Here is an 18,555-nt window from a genome sequence, read left to right on the forward strand (position 1 = left end):
TTTTCTCCTCTCTAGACTCTAGGATTATTCAATGGACAACTTTATTTTGATCCACTAGTGATTCAATCTTCCAATGTGAAATAGAAAGGCAATGTTTTCTGGAGGATTTTTGCCTTATTCAGAAACTGAAAGGTATGTTCATCTTTGAGTACTTCTGTAAAATGAGATATGTTTTCTTCATCCTAAAACCAGAACCCAGTTGGGTAAGCAGGAAAAAGAGGGAGAGTCGCTTCATAATGAAGGAGTTAAGGTGAGTTAGTTGAATGTACAAAGCTGCACCAAATGCAGATTATCAACTCAATTCCTGTCATTAATCAGAAAATTAATTTCCTTGCTCTTTGTTTCAGTTGGGTTTCCCATACATATGAAATACCTACTTCCTAGAATTCTGTAAATAGCTTTCTAGACTTTGTGGGTTTTCCTACTACTTCTTGTTTCATGCACACTATTATTTTGCTTCTGTATTTTCTGAAGCATTTTAGGAAATATGTATGACAGCCCAGAGGACACTGGGATGACTGATTATGAAGGAGCAGAAGGAAGGTATAAAACAGAGCAAGACCCAAGATTGCTTTTGAGGCATTTCTGACAAACAGGATATTGAGAAGATTTTATGAATTGCATCAAAAAGCAATAGCAGGAGGAAGAGGAACTGCTTGTTTGTTTGAACAAAGAGGAGGAAGAAGTGAGCTGCCTATGGAGTGCCTGGTCCTCCCAGACATTGAGACATCCACTGCAGGAGACCTGAGGTGCAACCTTTTCTTTTCCTCTCCTCAGGGATGGCAGCAGTGCTATCTGAGACTCTGCCCTCTGGGCCTTTGGCTATTAATAACCGCAGGATGCCTGTGCGAGCAGCCTTCAGGAGTCAAATTCACAGCACTTTGCATCAGCAGTTTGTGCTGGGCAGAGCTTCTCTGCACCCAGGCACCCTGGGAGAGGGGGGCTGCTGGACAAGCCTCCCCAGGCAGCACCCAGAGACAGGCTGGGAGGAAGCAGCCACTGCTGAGCTCTGGGGCAGGTGTGTGAGCTGGTCTGAGCCTGGCAAGCCTGAGGTGAGTTGACTGGGCAGCAAAATAGTGCAGGTGCTGGAGAAGTAAAGACTGGTTTGCCTTGCAGCACCAATGACTGCTGCAAAGATCAATGCACAAAAAGACAGGAATTGAGCAATAAGACAGAGCTTAGAGAGAAAAGCCCTGGCTTTATGTATGACATAGTGAGGAGAATGGGGTCAGAGGCTCCAGCAGCTTCTGGGAGGGCTGAGAGAGCAGCAGTACCGTGTAACTCTGGACCTTGTCCATAGTGAGACACTGCTGTCCCTTTCCTTATGCTAGACCAACTGCATGCAGTGGGTTTTTCAATCTTCAGTCCTGCTGAATTAGTAAATAAGGACAGCAGAATGTGATAGACTTGTCCTCACTGCTGCTTGGGAATTAATGTAAGGAGCACAGCTTTCCACTGTGGCTATCCCTTTCTGCCTTGCCCTAGGAAATCCATGCTTGTGTCATACAGATGATTTCTTTCTGTTTTGTGAGTTTTAGGACCCATCAGATGGGCCATAACCTCTCACCTCTGCTATTTCCTGGCAGCATTGCCCCTTTCCTGTCAAGCAGGGCCTGCTTCTTTTATACAGCCAAGCAGATGTCTGGCTGCTTAAAGAGAATGTGCAGCATGTGCGTCATGGCTGCACCTGCTCACACTTGCTTTGGGAATACCCCAGGATGGGCTCGTTTATGATGTGAACTACACAGGCAGCATCTCAGTAAAAGGAAAAACTTGCAAATCTGAAAGAAAAACTAATCCAAGGGAGTATCTGCCAATGTGATTGGCACTGTTTTGCTGTGGCTGGGCTTCTTTTAACAGTTATCACAATTCCATCACATAAACTTATGTTGCAAAAGAAGTAGTGGTGGAATGATACTTCAGAATACACAGGAAATAAAAGCATCTTGATTGGTAGTATACAAACTTCCAGTTACAGCTGTTTGCTTGCTAGTTTTAAAATATAACTCATACTTCAAAGTTTTTCAGGTCTGAAATCTTAAGCAAGTAAAATACCAAGAATCACAAGGTCAGAGATGGTAGTTATTGCTGCAACTGAAGCCAATGGGTCTTTGCCCACTGTATTGCATTAGATTAGGTAGGGATCTGCCCCCTATATGCTGTTGTTTGGGCATGGACAGTGCTGAAGTGAAGGCAAGACTTTGCTCTACTTACATTATGTAAAATAACCCCTAAGAAGGACTCTCGAAAGCTGACTGAAATGGAATTGCTGAGATTGCTCCTGATTTTCCCTGGTTTTGCAGTTCAGATCTCTCATCCTATCTGGGGACAGAGATGGGGAACACTGTACCAGAAGAAATCTCCCTCTTCTCCTCTTTCCCCCTACAAAATGGTATTGAATAAGATCAATACATAAGATACAGATGCAAGTGACTTCAAACAAATTGGATGAACAACTTTAACAGGTTTTCCTGTGCCTTCCTCCTCCAGCCCTTCTGTAACAAAACAGTAGCAGTCATAAAAGACAGAACTACTTGGAATTTTGTTTTGTTTCTTTTTTTTTTTCCCCTTCCAGACTTGCAGTCTGGTGACTTTCTGAGTACCTATTCCAATTCTAAAAGGACTGTTGAAATTCCAAACCAGAACTGCACATGATGCAAAGTGCTCCAAATAACTCGTGGACAGACCTGAAATGTTTATCCAAAAATATATATTACCATATAATGATAAGTGCATGTTGTTATAACATTGCATCATAGAGCAAATTTTCCAAGTGACATCCTGTTACTGCAGCACAAGATAATAACAGAGTATCCTTACAGCACATGTGGATTCTGAGACTGCCTTGTTGCAATTAAATTGCCTCTTTTGGATGAGTGCTATAGGGCACCTTGGCAATGCTTCTGCTGGGATCTGCTACCATATTTTGTCAGAATGCTGAGTCTCCAGAGAACCCCAGAATGGCCTGCTGATGATATCCTGTATGGAATGATACCTTCCACTAGCTCCATGATGGGGAAGGGATAGAAAAAAACCTGTGTGTGAAAGGAAGGCTGTGTATCTTTTACCTGTAGATGGCAACTAAAAGAGAGGCAAGAAATACATTTCCAGTGTTTCATTCTCCATTTCCTTGTGTGTTTAGAGCAAAGCAGAGAACCCTTTGTGGGAATGCCCCTTGCAGGGACTCCTGCTCCTCTTAAAAGGAAAAAGTCCACTAAACTCATTGGGAAGCTGACACAAGAAGGTAAGATATGCAAAACTGCACATGTAAAAATTGTTTGGATTTCAACCTGAATTTCGGCCTTTAAAATTTCACACCTTGCCTAACTGATGTCCCAAAGCAAGACATGCAGTGAACATACCAGGAGGCACAGCCACAAATTTTACTAAAGCCCAGCCTTCAACAACGTTACATTTTCTATCATACAGCTGAAAAGCATTGCACACACTCAGGCCAAAAGTCAACCGAGATTGCACTCTGCAAACTTGTATTCTTCTGCAGCATTAATTTGGATGCAGACCAGTGTAAATGGACAGAAAACATGATCTTTTACAGGGATCAATATTGCAGTGCCTAGATATATTCTATGTCGTTCTCTCTCTTACAACCTTTGTTTCATACTTTTTTTCTCTCTGTGTGAGAGAGTTTCTTTGATTCCAGCACTTATTAGAAGAAAAAGACAGGATCTCTTAGAGAAGTTAATAGAGCAGGAAGAATGTAACCTGGAACATTTTTCTTTCTACAGAATATGTGTATATTGGGTAGGGTAACTTTTAAATAAGTGTGATGTCCTTATCTTTTCTTTACTTTTGAGAGCATGAGGAAGGTTTTAGAGGTTGGAAAAGTACTCATTTGAAGCAGTGCCAAGAAATCCTGCTCCACTGACTGAGATGCTTCAGATATGGCAGACACCCATCTAGCTCCACCCCTATGCAACTTCTCTCTGCAGATTTGCCTTGATTGCAGTCCAAAGTAAATACCAAAGATCTATATCCAAAGTGCCTTCAATGTAAAAACTTGGCGCAGAGATAATGTCCTAAAATATTAATTTAGAGGATAATTTGGGTGCTTGAAGTCACTACTGATGCTAGGAAGCAACAGACAAAAGACATAGACCAGAGTGCTTCCTAAAGTATCCCATGGTATATGTTTTGTAGCTATGCCACAAGAGGTGTCCAAGCTGAACCTGGGGAAGAAGATCAGCATCCCCAGAGATGTGATGCTAGAAGAGCTTTCTCTCCTCACTAACAAAGGATCCAAGATGTTCAAATTACGTCAGCTAAGAGTGGAGAAGTTCATTTATGAGAATAACCCTGATGCCTTCACTGACAATTCTGTGGTAAGTTGAAGATTAAGACTAAAAGGCTACTCCATACACTCAGGGAAAACAGGAATGGATTGTGCCCAAGCTCTCTTCTGTTTTAATGTGTGTAGGCATTGGGTAGGGAGGGTCTACTATCAAAGCAGTGAAAGAAGAAAACAAAATTACATAAATACACAAGTTTTATTTCCTTTTGGCAGCAGCATTAGTCTCCTCTGGCAAATATTTGGTATCACACATACAGAAGCATGACAAAATTCAGTACTGAGTGATGAAGGAAGGCTGCATGTTTGGCAAGTGTTCAGAACTCAGGGCAGGGCTAATTGGTTTTGTACCCATTCCATTTCTTCTTTGCATGATGGCAATGATCCATCCAACTCCAGTAGACCAGTGCTATTTTTAGTCTAGGATACTTTTATGCTTTCTGCTGGACAGAGTCTTCTGCTAGTATCTGCAAGTTCCACAAGTGAAACCTCTAACCTGACTCTGAAATATTTTCTGTTAATTTGCTAGAAGCCCAGTTTGTTTTCCTCTAAAACATTTTCCTTTCAGATATGGTATATAAATACAGACATTCATTTCTTTTCCCTTTCCCCTGCATTAGTACTCTTATTTAAACTCCTTTCTACAGCTAGTTGAAATGAAACTCTCAATTCACATAATTATCAGAATTCAGTAAAACAAATAGAAAATGTTTAAGGTTCATATGCATTTTGATGTACCACCTCATCTTCTGACGTTCTTTAAAGTTGTTTTGGTGACATTTTATCCCTTTATGGCATTTATTTTCCAGTCCAAGGAAACTCAAGGAAAGCAATAAAAGTTAAGCTGAAGAAAATGTTTTGCCAAACAAAAACACACTATCTTTTAGCACTCTGATGTTTTCAAAAGCAGCAATAAGAAAATATCTGCAGTTCACTTCTAGAAATGCCAACTTAAAAAACAGAATGTGGAAAGATGCCTAACAACAACAACAACAACAAAAAACCAAACAAACAAACAAAAAAAAAAGTTAAAATAAAACAGTAAGATTACAGATGAGGGATGACAGACCAGAGATATAACAAGCATATCCCGTGATGTTAAACTTTGGTCAGTTTCTTCACCTCTTTGTGCTTTAGGTAGTTCATTTCTTCAGTGAATTATCTCCTAGAAAGAATGTAGGAATGAATGGTATATTGAACTTTGGACTCCACAGATGAATATCCTAGAGAAATGCATGCTGTTTTCATAAATACTCAGCAATCTGAGTTCCTAAAACATATGAGGGCCAAGTTCATATGTGAGAATCTGCTGCAGTGAGAAGTGAGAAAATAATAAATTGATAGAATAAAAAGGCTAGAGTCGAAAGTGTCAAAATTTGAGGGTGTCACTAAAGAATGTCTAATCAGAACAATCCAAAACAAAAAAAGTTGTGACAAACTGACTCAAGACTGGACATACACAGTCACTTCATGACTAACATTCCAAATGCTGATGACAATTGCTTCTCTTTTGTTAGCAGCTTTCTCCTGCTTTGTTTATTAATCTGTGCCTGACTTCCACTCCATACCCCTTCTGTAGTGGATCTCTTCTTCTTTTGTAAGAACATATCTGCTCCCAAGATCTTTCAGCATGGCTGTTAAGATCCTGTGCCATGGGGAAATGTAGTTGGGGGTTAGAAAATACTCTAAAAAGCGAGGATTTTCTTTGTCGCTTTGCTGTAGGAGAACCATGGCATGGTCTCCAAACCAGCTGGCATTCTGCTTAAAATCTTCCATGATTCGCTTACAGATCTCTCCACATCCATGGAGAGACAATAGACAGCAAAACTGCATTGGTCAGTGCAGGAAGACTTTGGTCTGCCCTACAGCCCTCGCTTGGGGTCAGTTTAGCAAGATCAAAACATAATTGTTACTGTTTTCTGGCTGTTCCACGAGCTCACTGCTTGCTTCCACCGCCTTTGCGGGTAACTATTCTCATCACTGCAGGCAGCACGAGTGAGCAGCTTTGCTGCAGTCAGACCATTAAGAAAAGCTGAGCAATCACAGCAACTGAGTCATTGTGTCAGAGAGCTGGGTGCTCTTGAGCAGGTAAAGGCAAAAGATCTGTAGTCTGTTATCTTCCAAACCTTCAGGACAGCACCTGACCTTAGCACCAAATAACTCTCTTCAAAAAGCCCTTTTGATTGCAGTATCTGATTAGCTTTCTTTTTTTTTTCCTTTCTTGCTGCTCTATCTGCTCGAAGGCAGTTGCAGAAAAGAAAACTTAAACAAAAGATAACTGTGTGAGGAAGATGATGGCAGAGTAAGAAGTCTGTAGTCTGTTATCTTCCAAACCTTCAGGACAGCGCCTGACCTTAGCACCAAATAACTCTCTTCAAAAAGCCCTTTTGATTGCAGTATCTGATTAGCTTTCTTTTTTTTTTTCCTTTCTTGCTGCTCTATCTGCTCGAAGGCAGTTGCAGAAAAGAAAACTTAAACAAAAGATAACTGTGTGAGGAAGATGATGGCAGAGTAAGAAGTCCTACTGCTACATCCACTTAATTCCCTTTCCCAATTAACTTCCATGTCCTTTGCTCCCCATCCCAAAGAAATTCTTGTGTCTTTGAGGTTGTGGGGCAGTGAAGGAATTTGAAGCTGGTGGTGTGTTTTCTGCTTTTGTATGATAGATTTCTTAACTGTCTCGTCTTAAAATATTCTCAGGACACGCTTAAGAAAGCAGGGCAAGACAAGTCTGGGATGGAGTACGGACTGTTTCTTTCCCACAAAAGAAGTTTACCAGCAAGATAATGTAATATAAAAATGCACAAAGAGAAAGGTTATTAAAAATAAATCCAAACCATATAAGGGGTTCAAGATTAGCCTATGCTGTAGCCATAAACCTTCCACACAAGGGAGAAGATCTCAGCAGTCATGTGCCATTGACCTACCCTTCTGCTTCTCTCCTCCTGCTTTTCCTCCAGCCAAAAATCCACACTGGACAATCAGATCACTCTCCTTACTTGTAGCAGAGGCAACATATATACTGTGTGCACATGAATGTCAGACAGAAAAAGTGAAAAACCTGTCACTCTCTGTCACTGCTGCAGCTCTACCCACCCAGTCAAAGGCAAATAAACCCCCAGTCAAAAGGACTGACCATTCTTAACATGAGTAAAATGAAATGCATCACCTACTGTAGAGCTGTTTTCAATACTGTGACTCTCTTTGCTTGCAAATATGCAGTACAAAGGGAAGGTTTTAGGGAGGGGTGAGTTTGACACCAATATCCTGCCAAACAGGGAAAATTTGGGCAACATCCTCCTTGTTTGGTGCTGTGCTGGAAAAGCTGGGCTCTTTTGAGCCCTCTCTAGTAAACCAAATGTAGAATTTCTTCTCCTCACCCCAGGCTGTGCCACCCACAGGAACTGTGATTCTCTCCATATCTCAGAGGATATTTTCAACTTCACTGTGGAGCTGCAAGCTCTAATTTATTACTGACTAAAGTCCACGATGAAATCCTATCTTGCTGTATGCTCTATTACGGTATCCTCTGGCCAACTAGAGAATGAGGGAAATCACTACATTTATTTTTTAACAGTGAAACTGAAACATGGGGTAGATTAATGAGTCACCCAAAATCATAGATAGGGTCTCAGTCTTGTCTTTGAATCTCCTAAATCCCACTTCACTGTACAGCAGTTAATAGATCAGCAGTTCACAGACCTTTCCTTCATAATGCTAAATTTGTTTGGCCTCAAACACATTAAGATCATGTGAAACAGTATTTCTTAGCCCCGCAGCCTCACTCATTATTGCCCTGACTCCTTTCAAAATCCCACCTCTGCTTTTGAACCTCAGTGTAAGAGCTTGCTGTCATCAAGTGGAAACTTTTTAACACCTGGCTGGCAGGCATTAAGGGGAAAGTGAAAACAAAGCCATAGTTATGTGTCTTGGATGTTGCCATTACTCTGTCTTTCTTCCAGTAAGAACCCTTAAATATGGTCCTTCTGCTAGTCAAAACCTGTGGCTTGATTTGGGTTACATGTAGGAGACCTTCCTTTTTCTCCCCTCCTTTTTATGTTTTATTATCAGATCTTAAAACAGTTAGGAAGGTAAAATAACCAAAATCTAAATAGACAATTATGAGCAGTAGTACCTCAAAAACCACACCGACCCACAACCAAAATCCCCACCTTGGAACTTTCTTACACTCATCCACAAGTTAAAATAAATGCAGCTTCCAGTCATGGCAAAGCTTGTATGAAAACAAACTAAAATATTTTGGCAATTTCTGCTGGACTTTAGGTCAAGAGGTCACTTTTAAGCTGGTACCAACTGTGAAACAAAATCTAAGAAGTCTAAAGAATTGGATTACTGCTCTTCTGGAAAATGGCAGGAGTTACTCAGTACTCTTTCCAGTGCTGGACAAGAACTCAGAGCAGGCAGAAGTAGCAGGAAGAAAATGGAAGTGGTTATGTTACAAACCAAAAGTGATGCTTCACAGCAGACAGCAGTACCCCACCAACCTGCCTCAGAGATCTTACATGATAATAACCAGGCATGATACAGGGTCTGAAGCAAAACAAAGATGGAGAAATGTTATCATTCAGCTGCTTGGTTTACTACAGAGCATGCACTGCTGTCTCTGTATGCCCCTTAATGTACTTGGATGAATGTCAATCAAGATCAGTGGAGGTAAGGTTAAAGGGGAAATGTTAGGAAAATAATTCTTCTAGGAGTTCTGTTCTGTATAGAATGTTAAACCTCTTGAACAAACATTACAGGATAATTGCAGGCTAAGATACAATTCTGAGGTTATGACCTAGGTGGAGCGAGCCAGGTGAGATTGTAACTTCTTTAACAAAATAAGCCTTGCTGCACTGGAGCTGGATTGGTGCAGAAGACCTAGAGGTCCCACTATACCCAAAGCTGTGTAAGAGTTAACATGGCGTCTGATGCATTCTTATTCAAGAAGTGACTGGAGTGGAAAAAGCAGAGTAACAGAAAAAAAGAGACTTTTATTTTCCACATTGCTCCAATTTGTTGGAGCATTGTGAGAAAACTCTGGATCAAAATTCTGAAACACAATTTCTTTCATCCTCAAAGAAAATGTGACAAAAATTATATGAAATATATAAATAAGATATATCTAATTTTGGGTGGAATTAGATAAAATTCCTGTTATTTAGATGGGTAAATTCAGGCACAGAAGCAAAAAATATTCTGTCTAAGATTACACAGTAAGTCAGAAATGGACCTGGAAATAGAAAGCAGGAGCTCAATTTACTGTGCCTCTCAGGGTAGCAAGTTTAAAAAAAAAAAGTAAGATGCTTCTACAGCTTCTTATTTTCACCCTTTTTTAAAAAAATTAGTCATAGGTTTAAGGCTATGCAATTCCAAATGAAGAACTGAGGCCCACACTTTGATAAAAACAGCAGGCAGTCTATGAGACTCCCCAAGTATCTGAATTTTAAATCTCCCATCCCAACATTAAGGAGCCTTTGAGTGGCTGCCACGGAGACAACGCAGTCCAGTAACTTCAGAAGTGTTAGTAACTACATAGGCATCAAACATTTGGGGAGCTCTTTATCAGTGAGGTGGAAATAGAAACACATTTGGTGGCCTCAATCATTTTCTTTAGGGCACAGCAAGGAGCTGAAGGGGAGCACACAGTGTCTCTCTTGGGGACTGCCTGCAGTGACGTCAGGGCCTTGAGATACATAGAGATCTCAGCTCCATTAGTTGGATCACCTTTCATTATCTAGTTTTTATTAGGCACATGCTCTAGAGAATTCAGAATTTGTCCATCTAAGCACTCAGCCTGCAAGAGCAGGCGCTTGCTAGCACTACGGACTTGAAAGACATGAGCCCAATTTGTTTAGCCAACCCAGGGGACCCATCACATGAACTTGCAACAAGTGTTCTCTTATTAGAGTGGATTTAGGGATGCCCTGGGACTGATAATATCCACTACCTCCAACAATGCACAGATAGGAGGAGCCATGGGATCTGTCCCCAGACCCAACAGGAGAAGGTTGTCAGCTATCTCAACTGACATTCCTGGACTTCTCTCCTGAAACTCCCACCAACACAGTCAATCAATACTAACTGAGAGGCTGGTTTTATGATGTGAATATGCAAATATGTAAAAGTTCCACATGTTGTTAGCAGTGGCCCAAGACATACATTCTCCTCAAGTGTGAGCTCCAAAACTCCAAAACTCCACTCTAAAACTCTGACCAGAGGTGTGCTCTAAATACTGGAGACAAAGCTGCAACTATGCAGCTTTGACTACTTTAGGTACAGCATCCTGCTTGAGGCTGTCATTCCTGAGCTCCACTGTCTTGGAAGATCTTTCAAAAAGATTATTTTGCAAAGATTCATCAAAAAGATTATTTTCAAAAAGATTATAATCAAAAAGATTATTTTGCATAAAGCAAATATTACCTTTGTTTCATGTTAATTTGAGCTAAGACAAACAACTGTGGTGATCAAAACTAAAGAAAATTATATTTTTGTTCTAGCAGGTGAGTAAACTGGGATGTTGCATGGAAAACATGTCTTTCCTATCGGAATGGAGTTGCCTGCTTTTAGCAGATCAGATGTTTTCTCAGCAGGCCTATGAAGAATGATGAACTAGCTTAAGTCAAATCAAACTAATTTAATTTGCAGCTAAATAAGATTTAGGAGTGCCTTTCCTGATACAGACCTTCTGTTCCAGAGAAACTTCATTCCTACTTAGTGATAATACTGCAATTTAAAATAACACCAGATGACAATGATGCCTCTCCCTAGTCACATCAAATACTGCTGTGAGCAGAAACAGAACGGTCCATTTTGCTGCAGCTCATGTTATGCTGATGCTTTGGGACTTTTTTGTTCTTGTGCAGGAGAGGCATGTAAGTAACCACAGGAAAGGAGAAATAATCATGCAATTCTCAGAAAGGGCACACAGCATGGGTGAAACTTGAAGGAAAACAGATGCAAATTCTGTTTTGAAAGTGAGTAAATCAGTAGAAGCATATCAACATTTTGAAAATAACCTCATTCTGACCCCTAACCCTCAAAATACCCTTTTTCAGTTTGCCTTTTTACAGCTACATAGCTGCCACGCATAATTGAGCAGATTGGCCAGTTAGCTCCTGTGTACAGCTTAATGCTCACAATCCTCTCCCCTCTCAGTGCTTCCTGACATTCACGGGAACATTATCTCCCGTGTTCCTAAAAAGGGAATTCCCTGCAGCTAGGAGAAGAACAGACAGTCCCTAAAGGCCCTGGGGGCACCAGCTCTGCCACTTCAGCCTGCAGCTGGCTGCCTGCCTGGGTTGCAGCCTGGTGACCTGCTGTGAAACCCTGGACACTGTTGTGGGAGACACAGGGAGCAGAGGGTTAGCTAATTCTGCCTTGAGCCTTGTGGGGTTTTCACTTCTCAACTATTTTTAGCTGACTGAACAGCTGGCCTTGGAAGCCTGTTTACAGCCTGGAAAGCTTCTTTTTGCTAAACTGTGCTAGGTGTGAGAGCCCTGAGAAAGCCTTAACTCTTTGAGAGCCATCTCTGAGGCTGCCTGAGATTAATTTATACAGGTAGAATAGCCATATGAGGAATCACAGATTCATCCAGTGTCATGTGTATTTGTTGCATCTTTGTGCATCTAATAGCCAATCTCCTAGTCCAACAGGAAAGACTATATGTGACATATAACCCAGGTTACTTGTATTATATACCCGTGTGGGCTGTACTACACAAGAGATACCTTTTAAAGTCTGATAGAAGTCAAGTTTTGATGTCACTTACGACCAATATGTGAAACATTTTTCTAAACATACTATATCAGTTTCTTTTCCACACAAGCATTTATGAAATTTTCTGTGTGCAAAGACAGGATATTGTGCCAAAATGTACACCACAAGGTCAATAAATCCTGCATGGATTGTTTGCTCTTTTACTACATACTGCAGAGATTGTGCCTTCTAGCCTGACCAAGGAAGAGTGAATGGTCTGCAAAATAAGACCAACTTCATTTTATTGAAGGATACAACTTTCTTTCTTTCTTACCCTGTTGCTGGTTAGATTTGGTTTGCTAATTCATATACTGCTACAAACAAAATTCTTCCTTTTTGTCATTTCTCTCTTGTGGTCTCCAGGAAGTATTTTCTGTTTTCCCAGACTGCTATGTCTTCAGTTTTTTCTCAACATGTAAATACTCCTCCCCAAGCAGACCTTCATATAGACCTTCAATGGTACTATATATATATATATATATATACACGGAAAACAGGCAAAAAGGCAGCTATCTTCCTGACTTTTGTGTTGTCACAGATATCCTGCTGTTCTGGTGGCCTATAACACTTAATTCTGACACTGAAATTGAGCTGGGGTTATGTTACCTTTGACAAGAAAACACCTTCTTGCCCAGCTTGCTTTCTCACAGGCTAGCCAATGTTATCTCTGTTTGGACTTCTACCTGCTCTGGCAAAAGCTAAATTTCCTTTCCCCTTCTCCTCTATTTCATAGTCATCATTCTTGGGGACAACAACACCCTGATCACATAAAATGACTATGAGGCGAGTGTGCTTCCATTGCCACTTCTGTTGTTCTACAGCTGCTGCTATACTGAATAAAGGGAATAACTCACATGAACTTCTGCCACTGGCTTTAGAACAGAGACACAGAACTGGTCAGATCACAGAGACTCAGGAGTTCACATTCTGGGACCCAGCCCCACAAACAAGAATACACCATGTCCTGTACCAGAGATTCAACCACACTCTTTTCTCCTCCCCTAGGATCACTTTCAGAAGTTCATCCCACCAGGAGGGAGTTATGGGGAAGATGCTCATGGCTATGCCCATGGGCGGATGGTAGGAGGAACGGCAGATGGGCAGCACGGCTCCAGTATGCAGCAGCAGCCCGGGGTCCCTCCCAGGCCTGGAAGCAGAGCAGGTGCTAGAGATGGTGAAGGGGAGCATGCAGGGAAATCATCTGGAAGTGGTGGAGAAGGAGGCAATGGTACTGACAAAGGCAAGTATCTCTCTGCAGGAATAAGAAACTAAAGCTATCAGACCACATGCCAAGCCTACTCTTAATGAAGAGCAAATTACTCTAACTCCTGGATTCTTCCAAACAAAGCTCCAGTGTAATGCCAAGAAGAGTTGAACAGCTTTTAGTTTGAAGGTTTTGTTTGTATTCTTCTATGTTGCTCAACTACAGGCAGGAGGCAGAAATACTTTCCTTGACTGGACTACAGAAATGACAGGAAACTTACCTGCTGAGCTCCTAAGGCTGGCAGAGCAGTAGGCCAGTACAGCTATGCCATGCCAGTGTGGCACTCCTTCCTTTCAAGGGTTTCACAGTGACCACTACTGGAGAAACTGGTAGTAACTCTTTAGATCAGTAGTCTGACTGAGTATCAGACTTGAATATCTGAGCCCTGATTTCAAATCAAAACTTCTACCTAAACAAAGAATACTTTTTGGATAATCTTCAGAAAGGAATAGCAATACTTCTAAAAGTTATCTTGTCATCACCACTGGGCCACTGAGGCAATATCTTTATGAGTAAAAATAGTTTTAATTCAATTTAATCTTTGCCTGATTTTACCGTGTGTTTAGTTTGGCCAGAAATCTCTAGAAACAAATACCTAGTACAAGAATCAGCAGATGAAATCATTACTTTAACAGTCCCTATAGATTAAAAAAAAAAAAAAATTTGCTTTGGAACCAGGAATAACTGCCTTGAGTAACCAAATGAATGACTTGTAAAATCCAAGTATTTTCATTTACATTCTGAAATACTCTGCATTTTGTAACAAAATCAGCTTTTACATTTCCTGTGAAAAAGCAATCTGTAAAGACTCTTACACTTTTCTTACAGGAGATTTTTCTTCATTTTTCTTCTTCATTGAAAATTTTCTTCATTGAAAATTCTTCGTGAATTTTCTTCCTTTCTATCATCTGTGCAGGGAGGAGAATTAATATCATCCTATAGCTTTTAATATCATCCTATCTGCAGAGACAGATCCCAGCTGCTTTCGTTTCAACTCTAGCAATCAATTTGCTGGTACACTGCTTAGTTTAAATCCTTCACAAAAAAAAGGGGGGAGTAGTTGTTCTGCTTTTTTTTTTTTTTTTTAATGAAAATGTCTGCAATTCTTGTAAATGTCTGCAATTCTCTGAAAGCAGGGAACCCCAGGACTTGGCATAGTTTGAAATAAGCAAGACAGACAAAGGATGTGTGATAAAGAAGTAAGATTCAGATAATAGTGTTCATTCTTTGCCACTTATTTCATAAGGATTTGTTTTCTACACAAAATGTAGCACCAAGAAAGCACCAGAATGTCTCTCTCCATTAATCCTAATCAAGCTATGCAGATATTGCTGCTCAGGAGTTTTAAGGTTTATGAAGGATGAAAATATTATGTGTGCTACATGTCAATACAAAACTTATGGTCTTACTAGCAAGATGGTATTATACACAGCTGGGGAAGGGAAGGGAAGGGAAGGGAAGGGAAGGGAAGGGAAGGGAAGGGAAGGGAAGGGAAGGGAAGGGAAGGGAAGGGAAGGGAAGGGAAGGGAAGGGAAGGGAAGGGAAGGGAAGGGAAGGGAAGGGAAGGGAAGGGAAGGGAAGGGAAGGGAAGGGAAGGGAAGGGAAGGGAAGGGAAGGGAAGGGAAGGGAAGGGAAGGGAAGGGAAGGGAAGGGAAGGGAAGGGAAGGGAAGGGAAGGGAAGGGAAGGGAAGGGAAGGGAAGGGAAGGGAAATGCAGAATGAAATCCCTTGTCTAAACTCATTTGCTTAATGGAGCAGCTAGAAGCTAATCTAAAATTTCTAGCAATCAAGTGTCTGACTTTACAACAAAGTGCAGCTCTAGTCACTGACAGGATTTTAACTTCAAGTGAGATACCACATAAGATTTGCAAACTGCTTTTAGCCATCCTGAGGTGATTGAGACAGACTTGTCTCTAACATCCCAGTTCAGAAGGGGAAAATGATGAAAGTCTGTTCATGTAATCACAAAGAAAATGCCATGTCATGTCTGCTATGATCTGACAGAAAATAAAGAAAAGTAAATGAAGAAATTATTAGCATCTTTCCTCATATAATGCTTCCCTCCTGGTAGTGGAAGAGATGATGAGGTGAGGACTTTGGTTCTTTCTATATGAGCAACTAAATAGAAGAATGAAAAATTCCAAATATGTGCTTTAATGCAAATTCCTGGATGAGTGGCTCTTAGACTATGGTACTATCTGCTTTTGTGGATAAGAACAGAAGTGGTGTATGATCGTCTTTTTAAAACAGAAATCTAACCATAAAAGCTTGTATTGATGTAGGAGTTATAGAATCTGGAAATAAAGCTGGTGCCTCATCTTCAGTAGCAGAATACAGAGGCACAATGCAGTTAAAGTGCCATCTAACTAGACTGCTTTACCTTCCTCTGTTTACAGATGGGAAGTCAGGAGGCAAAAAAGTTACTATATTTAAAACTTATATTTCCCCTTGGGAACGAGCAATGGGTATCAGCCCTGAGGACAAAAGTCAGTTCTCCATGGATTTACTGTCATACAGCCCCAAAGCTGATTTCCCCCACTACAAGTCTTTTAACCGGTAAGTCTTCTTAGATATTCCATACAGTTTATTTAGCAAGAGAAAACACAATAATGCTGACCATAGCCCTCCTGTCTTGTGCACTGTAAATAAGTTTCAGCTGCATGTAATTTTGCTTAGCACAGTCTCCAGTGGATGAAATGTTTGGAAGACTACAAAGACAAAATACATTAAGAGATAGAGATTTTAATTCAGATTAGGCACATAAAACCAATGCAGTTGGATAAGAGGACTTTAATCCTATTTGCCTCTCTTTTTCTCCCCATTTGACCAAGAGATGTAGTTAGCCACTGTTTTTTACTGCAGCCCTTTGAAGTTCAAGAGGTCGTGAAAAATACTTATGATCAGCAGCCATATACTTCACAGCACTTCATATACACATCAGGATGTTTCTGCTGTTTCTGATAAGCACTGAAAGTTTTACAAATATTTCTGGGCAGCAACAATTTTTTGTTAACCTCTCTATACAATTTTGCCACCCACCTCCATAGCCCCAGGACATCAGTACTTGAACAAATCCACATCCCACTCCTTTCTGCAATAATGCAGCCTCTGCCTGCTATATGTACAGAAAACTAACAGTTGTGAAAGGTGTACGGTTTGATGGAGATTGATGCAACAAGGGTGAAGGAAGTGCACAGCACCATATATGTGTGTTTACATAATTTTTAGTACATGGGCAATGGATACATCTATATTCTCATGAAGGATTTGTTGGCCAACTGCAAGAGTAGCACAATTTAGAATCTTCATAACTTTGACTATTTATTTAATAAATCCTGTTGTTTACCTATGGTCTGTTTGCTAACTCCATGTATTCCGCTATGCCAGGACTGCCATGCCTTATGGGGGTTTTGAAAAAGCAGCCAAACGGATGACCTTCAAAGTGCCTCAGTTTGATATCTGCCCTTTGCTCCCAGAATCTCTCATGATATATAATCAAAATTTCAGCAAAAGACCCTCCTTCAACAGAACCCCAATACCTTGGATGCCTTCAGGAGACTTCTCAGAGTACCAGACTGCAGTCAATGTGCCAATGAGTGGTGAAACAGAAGAGCTGTAAATCCCCACTGCCAAGACCTTCCCTTTTTTCTCAGCCCTTTCTATATGCAAGTTAATAGTAAGGAGTGGAAAAGTGCAACTCCAGCTCTGTCAGCTCTTCCTTTCTTTTGCCTGTAGCCAAGACAAGTCCCAAGCAGGTTCTAAACTTCTCTTCACTGTATTGTTAATCTAAATCAGACACAGTTTGAGGAAGAGGAGCTTTTTATTCACCAGAACATAAGTGGCCAAGAATAAGGAAGTGCTTTTCTGTTTAGCAATGCTACATGCTGCCTGTCTGATTGATAATAAACTTGTTCTGTCATGTGTTAACAAAAAATAAAACACCAAGATGAAAAACAGCTTTTGTGTTATCTCCTTAAAAAGTGCTGCTGAAAGAATTTGAGGATTAGCAAATTGAAACCAAAGTTTCACTCTCACAATAAGACTATTATCCCGGGACAAAAGATCAAGGACTAATGGGGATGGTCATAAAATACATCCAGGTGGCTTGGCAAAATACTGCCAAAAAAAAAAAAAAGTGTTGAGGAAGGATGATGACTTTGAGAGGAAATTAGAACAACATCAGAAATTAAATAGCAAGTCACCCTGTCAGCAAAACAAACAGCTTAAAGTATTTCACTGTCAGCTAAGATCCCCCAGTTCTCCACAGTATAAACCAGGTGACAGCTTAAGCAGGTTCTTTTTTTTTCTTCTATTTTTTTACAGCGAACATAAAGTTAATAGGTTGGGAAGCAACAGAGGCACACCCAAGTAAGATGGCTTGCCCATCGTGACAGAGCAAGAAAACAAATGCTTTAATAACAACAGAGCTAATTTGACACCTACCACAGTGCATTATTTATTCAAATGTACACCATGAAAGTCTATTCCATTTCTTGCAGCAGCTTCAGCAATGCCACACAAATAGGAAGAAAGGCAGATGTTGTGGAAAACCACTTAAGAATTCCTGCTTGGAGACTGGTTTGGAATTCTGTTCTGATGCCTCAACATTTCCTCCGGTAAGCAGGGCTGAACAGCTTATTCATGGGGACAACTTCCACTGAAGTACTTTTAATTTAGAAGTCTTTCCTCCTTGTCTAGAAATTCCTGCAGCCATGTATTTGATTCTTATTCTGTTGGGATAGTTATGTGGTTGGCTTTATTACACACCTCTATAAAGCTACTGACAGGGCTACTGTGAGATCTCTTTAAAATTATGCTAATAATAAGCATTGCTAAATGTTCTGCAGCAATGGCTAAAGAACATTTATTATATATCCTACTATATTATTAAGAGGTATCCATAAATCAGTTCTGTGACTAAACTTAAAAATATTAAGGTGCTACTTTGATCTGGAGAATATGTCAACAAAAATGAAAAAGCTCTGTTTGAGCTCTGTTTGGAGATAAGGTTGCTGTTTTCCAATATTTTAAATCAATCTAGCTTTTCAATTGCATTGTACCTAAAGAGGACGGATTTATTTTTCAGTTCAAAAGTACTTTAATACAAGATTCCAGTCCACAATGACAAAGCTAGAAATTCAGAAAGTCAGAGGAAATTTCAGAGGAAAAAAAGGTGACATTAAGCAAAATATTCTCCCAATAAATAAGCCATTTACTGCCTCCTC

At 40.4% G+C, this 18,555-nt stretch overlaps 1 protein-coding gene across 2 annotated transcripts; it reads left to right on the plus strand.

Moving 5' to 3' along the window:
• The first annotated feature begins 875 nt into the window (after positions 1 to 875).
• On the plus strand, positions 876 to 17,286 carry MYOZ1 (myozenin 1). 2 transcript variants are annotated; one of them, XM_059851378.1, is made up of 6 exons: positions 876 to 1,052; positions 3,143 to 3,244; positions 4,159 to 4,340; positions 13,073 to 13,307; positions 15,727 to 15,886; positions 16,718 to 17,286. In XM_059851378.1, the coding sequence occupies exons 2-6, from the start codon at positions 3,169 to 3,171 to the stop codon at positions 16,947 to 16,949; spliced, it is 885 nt and encodes a 294-aa protein (XP_059707361.1). In that variant the 5' UTR covers positions 876 to 1,052; positions 3,143 to 3,168; the 3' UTR covers positions 16,950 to 17,286. The 2 variants fall into 2 exon arrangements, with proteins under 2 accessions (XP_059707361.1, XP_059707362.1); XM_059851379.1 differs by lacking the exon at positions 3,143 to 3,244.
• Positions 17,287 to 18,555: the final 1,269 nt, after the last annotated feature.

The sequence above is a fragment of the Haemorhous mexicanus genome, chromosome 7 (assembly GCF_027477595.1).
Source record: "Haemorhous mexicanus isolate bHaeMex1 chromosome 7, bHaeMex1.pri, whole genome shotgun sequence".
Taxonomy (NCBI): domain Eukaryota; kingdom Metazoa; phylum Chordata; class Aves; order Passeriformes; family Fringillidae; genus Haemorhous; species Haemorhous mexicanus.